Here is an 8,327-nt window from a genome sequence, read left to right on the forward strand (position 1 = left end):
TTATGCCATATAATTTATTATTAAATTAAAAACATTAGTAGTACATTAATAAAACACATTCGTAAAGAATGCTTTTTATAGGATTTAAAATATTAATAACATATGTTAATATAACGCACTAATTTGTTAATACTTATATACAAATATTTAAATATTAATTATATGTACAGTATTTTATAATATTAATTACACATATAATATTTTATTATATACAACATTCATAATTATTTTACATTATATTAAAATTATAATCTATACTATATTATTATCCACTATTAAATCACATATAGATTACACATTAATATATTAATTTATGTGTACTAATAACAATTAATGCAATACTAATCCCGAGTAGAAATTTTAGAAGGGCCCTAATAGTGGCCTGATAAACATGCCCTAATGCCTGATCAGGGGCTTATCAGGTAGCCCTTGTTGGGCCCCGACCATAAATGTGACGTCGAGAATTAACATTGCCTGATCAGGTTTTCCTTATCAGGACCTCATGACTGCCCCTTGCTGCACCTTATATTTCTAATAGGGTACTGGTAGGGCATCAATAGACTTATATCGATAAAATATTTTATTTATTGATCATAGATTAGATTATAATATTTCAATAATATATTTTAATAATAATGTTATTAAACCGTTTAACACTTATTATACGTAAATAATATCACATATGTATGACTAAACGTTTAAATGGCATATTTAATTGGTCGCTACTTCTGTAGAGAACAGCAGCAAAAAAGGACAATGTTAAAAAGATGTCGATTTGGCCGCCAAGTGTCATATGATTTTTCAGGATATTTTCACTTGAGGGCCAAAATCAACATCTTTTTAACATTGTCCTTTCTTCTTTCGAACATGAAAATAATATCTAACATTTTCCAGATATGATTTCTGCTGCGCAGATTGCAAATATAAATAATGCAATGTCGCTTAAAATTTGCAGTTAAAAATTTGTAAAATAATCGTATCTTGCTGAAATTTCTGCAGCGACGCGAATCCAGTATTACGGAAATACTAAAATGATCAATGAGAAAAACGAAAGAGAGCGAAAAGCTGCATGAACATGTGTTACAAATAATTGAAATAAAAATAATTAAACGCTTAAATGTGACTTGCCATTGTATGTGTCTTGTAAAAAATTAATGAGCTTTATCCTAGCACGTAAATATATCTTACATTTAAAACATATAAGCGTAAACATAATATACTGTAACAAATATAAAATTTCACTGAAGATTTCTTTTACGTGGAGATTCAATCATCATCATCAACAGACTCTTCATATCGATCACAAGTATGAATTTGGTTTAATTTTTTTTGTCGCATTAATCGATGACCTTCCCAATCTTTGGCATTGTTAAGTACGCTGCCTAATGTTGAATAATACACCTTGTCTGTAATAGGCGGATGAGCATTTGATTTTGAATATTCTTCGACAACAACTTCTGTAATTTACGAAGGAAATTTAAAAGCGATTTATAGCACAACAATTGAAAAATTATAAAATACAGATATGTATAAATTACAAAAAATAATTACTTTGAACGCATGACGAGAAAATAGTTGTCTTTAAAATCTGCTTTCCTTCCATTTTTTAACAGCCGTAAACGCCATAGCTAAATCTCTCGACATATATTTTTTTTAAATATTAGTCAATGACTTTAATAAAGTCATGCTTGTGTCGACATTTTTCCATAAATTTAGTTGCTAAAAAACACATAAGTAGTAAATAAATACATACATTTAAAATTAAGTATACAATATTATAAATGCAAAATAAGTAGATAAGCAAAAACATCTTACAAAATCTTGTCGAAATGTATTGTTTTTTAGGTTTTCTTCAAATTCCATGAAGTCTGGTAGCGTTTTACATGGAAATTCTATACCATGTTTTTCAACAAATTGAATATCAGTGCAAATTTGACGAGAAATATTCTTTTCAAGAGATAAAGTATTTTTCAATTCATTTATGGTTAAAGTTAGTTGTGTTAACTGTGTACATATACTTCTAAATCCGGATGCCATTAAGCGCTCTAAATCTGTAATATAATGCAATAATTAAAATTAAGTATAAAATAATCACGCAATAAAATAAATATTAATAAAACATGCCATTAATAGTGTGTTTTCTCTCGTCAAGCTGATAAAAGGAACTATTTTTCTCAATACTATGTTTAGTATTTGAGATAATATCGTCATCATTGTATTCATGTCCTAGAAACCAACAATTAAAATATAACATCACTTTACATATTAACGTTATTTTTATATAAGCAATTATTTGCAACTTTGAAGTAAAATAAAAATATTGTACATACATATATATCCTCAAAAACATCTTTTAAAGTAAAAACAGTTGTATAAAACAGTTACATATATTATACTATAGATTTTTAGAATATTATAGCAGTGTGTATCGGAACATGGTTAAATATATGTTAAAACAATCGCGTAATAAATAAACAATTAACCTTTAGTTGTACAATTGAAACTTTCCATTTTCTTCAACTTTTGTTTATTGCATTTGTTTAAAGTTCCTGATTTTTTTTCCATATTTTTTGAGATTGCTGCAATATATAAAAATTACATAATTTTTATCGAAAAATACAATATAAACAAATATTTATTAAAATAAATATGCAATAACAAGATTTAAAAAATAAAATAAATACATACTAGTCTTTATTGCACTACATTTATAAGTTTTTTCACACTTTTGCATTGCACATGATTCTGTATCTTCATTTAAAATTGCTGAAGGAAATCAAATAGACAATTATTCATTGGATAAATAGTCAATAATTAATAAATTAATTAAAATATTTACATTCGCTCTCTTTACTAGAATCACTAAACCGGCTGCAGGTATCATCGTCACTATGTAAAGGTGGAACATTCAATAATGTTTTTTTCTAAATTATAGTCAGTTTTAATCGCTTTCAGTTTGTATTTTTTTCTGTCAGAAAGTGATCGGATTTCACCGTGATCACTTTCTGTGGAATAAACATATTCCTTTACGTTCAGTTCTTTTAATTTAATCACAGCTAATTCGTAAGTTTCTAGAAGTACATCAATGTTTAAGAAATACAAAAATAAAATTGACATGATAAAAATGATTATGTGTTCAAACAGTTTATCATGTATCATAAATTGATACTAGATTAAGAATAAGACTTATATCTGAATATCAACAGAATAAATTGCTCATAAAATTTCAATTATATCAGAAAAAGCTTAGTAAAAACTTACTGGCTTCACCTACAATATTTATTTCATATAATGGCCACGACTTTGATGGCTCTGCCTTATTTTTAACAAGAGAGTACAATAATTCTGCTGTTTTAGTTGTATATGGTGGTGGCATGAAAACTGTCTTCAAGTTTCCAGTCGCATTATCATAAACAATCCATTCTCATGGTACAATATCCACACTTCGACCTTTGCATTTATCTTTAGCTATAAACTCAATAAGTTTGTAAATTCCATTGGATTTTTCCAAATTCTACAAAATAAATATTATTTTTATTAATTTTATTAGAATTAAGAATGAAAGCGAATATCACATTAACTGAATAATAATGCAAATGAATATTGACATATATAATTGCAATACCCATCATAAATGAAAAATATTATCAAATTGAGAAAATTGAGAAAATATTGTCAAAAATATAAAACAAGATAAAAGAGAGGAAAAAAAGCCAGAAAGAGAGAGGGAAAGGAAGGAAGAGAGAGAAATCTATTTTCTTCTCAAGCAGCCAATTTGCCACTGACAATGAGTCGCAACTAGGCATTTGGAAAGAGGCCTTTTCGATAGTTCTACGTTTTACTTACATATTTTACAAAACGTATCATGCATTGTTTGTCTTCTCTGTTTTACAATTTAGAGGTTAATTCACATAGGTTAAAAAATTTTACAAGAGAGGTTAAAATCGCAATAAAATATAAAAAATGAGAATCACAGAAAATAAAAATATATGTATGCACCGTTTGTGAGAATTTCTTCTTTCCAGATCATTTTTTTCATTGCTACAATTAACGTGTTCTTGGTGAGAGACAAGATGCACACACTAAAGAGAAGTTATACGTCAGATGTTTGCATTACACGTGTATGTGCGCTCACTTCAGTAACAGTAAAGAACTCGACCAATTATAATTAAACACTTTTTATAATTACATATTGTAATTGATCAATTTGTTTACAGTTTAAGTCTCACTACTTTTTCTACTGCCATTGGTCTCATCGAAGTTTTTGGCGCCATTTAGCCACTCGGTATCCAAGAAGATACATTTACTAAACAAAAGCCATTCAGCGCGACTGCGTATTTCCTTGGATCTCAAGTGGCTAAATGGCGCCAAAAACTTCGATGAGACCAATAGCAGTAGAAAAAGTAGTAAGACTTAAGCAGTAAATAAATTGATCAATTGCAAAATGTAATTATAAAAAAATATTTAATTATAATCGGTCGAGTTTTTTACTTTTTAAATGCTTAAGTTTTTCTATGTGATAATAATTAGTAATTATAGACAAGTTCTTATATTTAAGACCGTCTTAATTCTTTTCTTACAATCTTCTCTAGATATGCACTAAATGCTGTGCGGATTTAACTGACGTTCTTATTCTTACTTGTAATTTTTTAAAAATAATTAATAAAAGTATGACACAATTTTATTGCCATACTTTTTTAAATTATTTAAAGACATAAATTACTTTATAACAATTTCAGAGCAATATTTGATTCGATTTATAAAACACATATTAATCATTTTATAATTAGCAATTATTTAATTAATCATTAATTCAATTACAATCGCAAACGAAGAAATTTAATCAAAGTAAATGCATTAAAAAACGTATTTACCTAATTAGTAATGTGAACATCAATTTCCATCTTATATATTTATTATTTTCAATTTATATTCAAACATAATTATATTGTATAAATGAAAAAAATAAGCCCAAATATATTCGGACGTAGGCTTTTTCTGCCCAAATGTATTCGAGTGTAGTAAAAAAAGGATTAAGCTGATCAAATCGTTGTCATTGTACTTAGTTATTGAATCTTATTATTGAAAAAAATATGAAAATAAATAATAATCTATTCAATACACATGTCTTTTCATGTAAATCGTCATTTTAACAGTAATATTATAATATATTTTTCACGTACACAATATATTTCTCTCTCTCTCTCTCTCTCTCTCTCGTATAACCGTATTATAGAATCTCTAGTTAATATTGTATTTGATGTTTGATATTCGCACATAATATGTACTTACATACGAAACCTCACATATGAAGAAGTGGCACAACAAAAGTCTTTGTTTTCTCTTCGTCATCATTCTCTTCATCATCATTTTCATAAATCGTAGTTTTTAAGAAGATCATTTTACAAGTAACGGACTGGAGTAAACATGTAGTTTTGATTTTAGTTTCAACTACCTGCCACATATCAAGTTTACCTGAATTATGAGGGTATATAAATATTGGTTTCACAATTTTTAATTTATATCCAGTCAATATAACATCCTCTTTTCTACCATTTTGCGGTATACTATACATTGTCTGGATTTTTATTATATCTTTATTTGTGAGAGATACCACATTATTTGGTTTTTTACATGTTAATATAGTTTCTTTATATTTGATCTTTTTGATAGGAGTTCACATGATTCAGAAAGGCCTGTTTTTAATATCATGACAGTCTGTGGTAACGTCACTTTCTTTGACACTGCATAAAGTAATTCATGCTGCCGTCGGCAGAATTGTGCGAGTGGTCGATTCCCACTTCGAAGCATTCTCTTCATTTTTCCTAATAGATTCTCAAATGGAAAAGCTGTATAATTGCTTAAGGAACATTTCATGTTTTTGACATCATCGGCTAGGTGACTAAGACTATGAATATTTAAGACTAAACTTTGTGTATTATAATATTGTTTTGTAAGCATAACAAAATTGTTCAAATAAACTTTTGCTTGAAAATTATATTTCAGACAGTTTTCTGACAAGTTATCTGAGTTCAGGATTCTACATGCAACATGAAGAAGGAGAAAATGATTATAATATCTCTTTTCCAATATTTGCTATAAAACAATAGGACCAATATAAAGCAAAAACAATCTGTACTCCGTTGCTTTCCATCTGGAAATATCTGTTATTGATCTTGTTGTTCGCTAAAAGTCTCTACTGGTATTTGTGATTGTAATTCAGTTAAACTTTGTGACAACAGACATTTTTTACTTGGAGACTCAATCTAGTTAGACTTCCTTCCAACCAAAAATCAAGTATCATTTTTTTTGTAAGACCTAAGCAACCTTGGTGCATGAAATCAAGGACAAATTGTTTTATCATATTGATCGGAGGTTCTAAATGAAGAAGTGGAGAGATGCCGACGTGATGCTCAGGATCTTGTTGCTCTCTAAACGATTTATTGGTTCGTTTATCACAGATCACGGAGAGATAAACAGTTCGATTTTGACATCGTTGTCCAGGAATTAAGCATCGTTCACATGCGTTATATCCTCCATGATCTTTTATGCATTTCAGAAATGAACGTGCGGGTCTGTCGCAAACAAAGCACATAATACGTACCCTAAAGATTCGTTCTTCGATTATAATACCTTCGCGTGTCAATTCGTTCATTTCCCTTATGAAGTCATTTAAATAATTGTTTAAATTATTAGGTTTTCCATTACCGCAAAATATAGCCACAGGAAAAGGTTTGTATATGTCCGGAATGTTGTAGACTTTACACAAAATCGGCCAAAATTCTTTCGCGCTGGACTTATATAAAGGAAGGCCATCACAATTTATTTGCAAATCGAGTATATCTATTTGATGTACTTCTTTATTTACACACCTTTGAAGACCTGCAGTTATTCCAAATATACGAATTCACTTATGATCGCGCCATCGTTTGCTCTGAATTCTTTAATCTGATAATTAGCCGATGTCGTTCTCAAAAATGTTTTGGATGTTGTTGGCAGATTTGGAATTAATCGTCTTCTCAAAATCCAAAGCAGTGAATCTAAATAACAATGTTCAATATGAGACTGAATTGCCCATTATCGAAGCTGTGTTACTTCATCCCATGTTTCATCGCTTTCATTATCATTTGTTTCCTCACTATTGTGGTTGTTGTCTTCGCTATCACTAACATCTGTTATTACGATTTCTCTTATTTCGTTTCCTTCTCTTTCGTTTTCAATTCCCTCATTAATGCCTCCATTGTCTTCATTAGCATTTTCGCTTTCCAAATCATTATTTTCACATTCTGCATTATTTACATGATCTTTGATACTTTGAGAGCTTATATGACTTTGTATAATATTCACATTTTGTTCTTCATTTGAGTTAATACCGAGTTCACTTGATGAACCATTGTCGGATTCAAAATTAGATACCATCAAATTATGACCTCTGGATGTTGATGCCACTCCATAAATATTTGAATTTGGATAGTTATTATCTGAATAATAGTTAATTATTTTAGTTCTTACAATTTTATATATGATTTTGATATATAATTTTAAACAATATATTTACTGTATTATATATATTTTATTTTAATTCGTTATATTCATTGTCAATGTCAGTAAACATCAACAAACAATAACATTAGATCGATATTATAATTTCTTATTCAACAATATATGTTGTATTATACATAACAATTACATTGTTGAGTTGGAAATTTTAATATTGATGTTAAAGTTGTAATGTTACTGTTCGTTGATGATTACTGAGATATTGTGTGGAAATGTAATTTATATTTTTTATTACAATATATATATATATATATATATAATTTTTTACTATAGATGTTAATAAATGTACTATTTTTATTAACTTATTAATAATTTAACCAATAATTACATATTATTATTATTAAATTTATGATTTTTAAATAAAATATCGTAAAATAAAATTATATTTCACTTAGATATATATTTACCGTACGATTCAAATCTTGAATAAAATACTGTACGACGAGCAGTTCGTAACCTTCTCATGCGAATGCGTGTCAATAAACGCTCTTTTTCATTTGTATTCATAATAAACATTAATAATCACTTTATTAATTAGATATTTAACATACTTTGTCACCACTTAGACAATAGATGATTTGCCAAATTGCAGGTTAGGTACTATATAGTTAATCCAACAAACAGATATCCTATAGTATAGACATCTGTGGTCCAATATTAAAACCTATAAGAGAAATGCAGGTTAGATATCTTCTATTGCGTACCGGATCAGGCACATGTCGGGAATCTCTTATTAGGGCACACCTTATTGCTTCCCGATCAGGCCC

The 8,327-nt window shown here is 28.3% G+C and overlaps 2 protein-coding genes across 2 annotated transcripts; both read right to left on the bottom strand.

The window, feature by feature from the left end:
• Positions 1 to 1,250: 1,250 nt before the first annotated feature.
• Positions 1,251 to 5,432, bottom strand: LOC145961808 (uncharacterized). Its single transcript, XM_083082270.1, has 7 exons — positions 5,293 to 5,432; positions 3,434 to 3,514; positions 3,262 to 3,385; positions 2,907 to 3,071; positions 2,019 to 2,051; positions 1,552 to 1,596; positions 1,251 to 1,457 (listed from the first exon to the last, which is right to left on the bottom strand). The coding sequence occupies exons 1-7, from the start codon at positions 5,374 to 5,376 to the stop codon at positions 1,267 to 1,269; spliced, it is 723 nt and encodes a 240-aa protein (XP_082938396.1). The 5' UTR covers positions 5,377 to 5,432; the 3' UTR covers positions 1,251 to 1,266.
• Positions 5,433 to 7,077: 1,645 nt separating this feature from the next.
• LOC145961809 (uncharacterized) lies at positions 7,078 to 8,108 on the bottom strand. The gene is made up of 2 exons (XM_083082271.1): positions 7,968 to 8,108; positions 7,078 to 7,481 (listed from the first exon to the last, which is right to left on the bottom strand). Exons 1-2 carry the CDS (start codon positions 8,074 to 8,076, stop codon positions 7,078 to 7,080), a joined length of 513 nt encoding a protein of 170 aa, XP_082938397.1. The 5' UTR covers positions 8,077 to 8,108.
• Between the last annotated feature and the right edge of the window lie 219 nt (positions 8,109 to 8,327).

Source organism: Camponotus vicinus, unplaced genomic scaffold (assembly GCF_025532165.1).
Source record: "Camponotus vicinus isolate PSW18456_S1 unplaced genomic scaffold, iyCamVici1.0 SCAF_11, whole genome shotgun sequence".
In the NCBI taxonomy this organism is placed as follows: Eukaryota; Metazoa; Arthropoda; class Insecta; order Hymenoptera; family Formicidae; genus Camponotus; species Camponotus vicinus.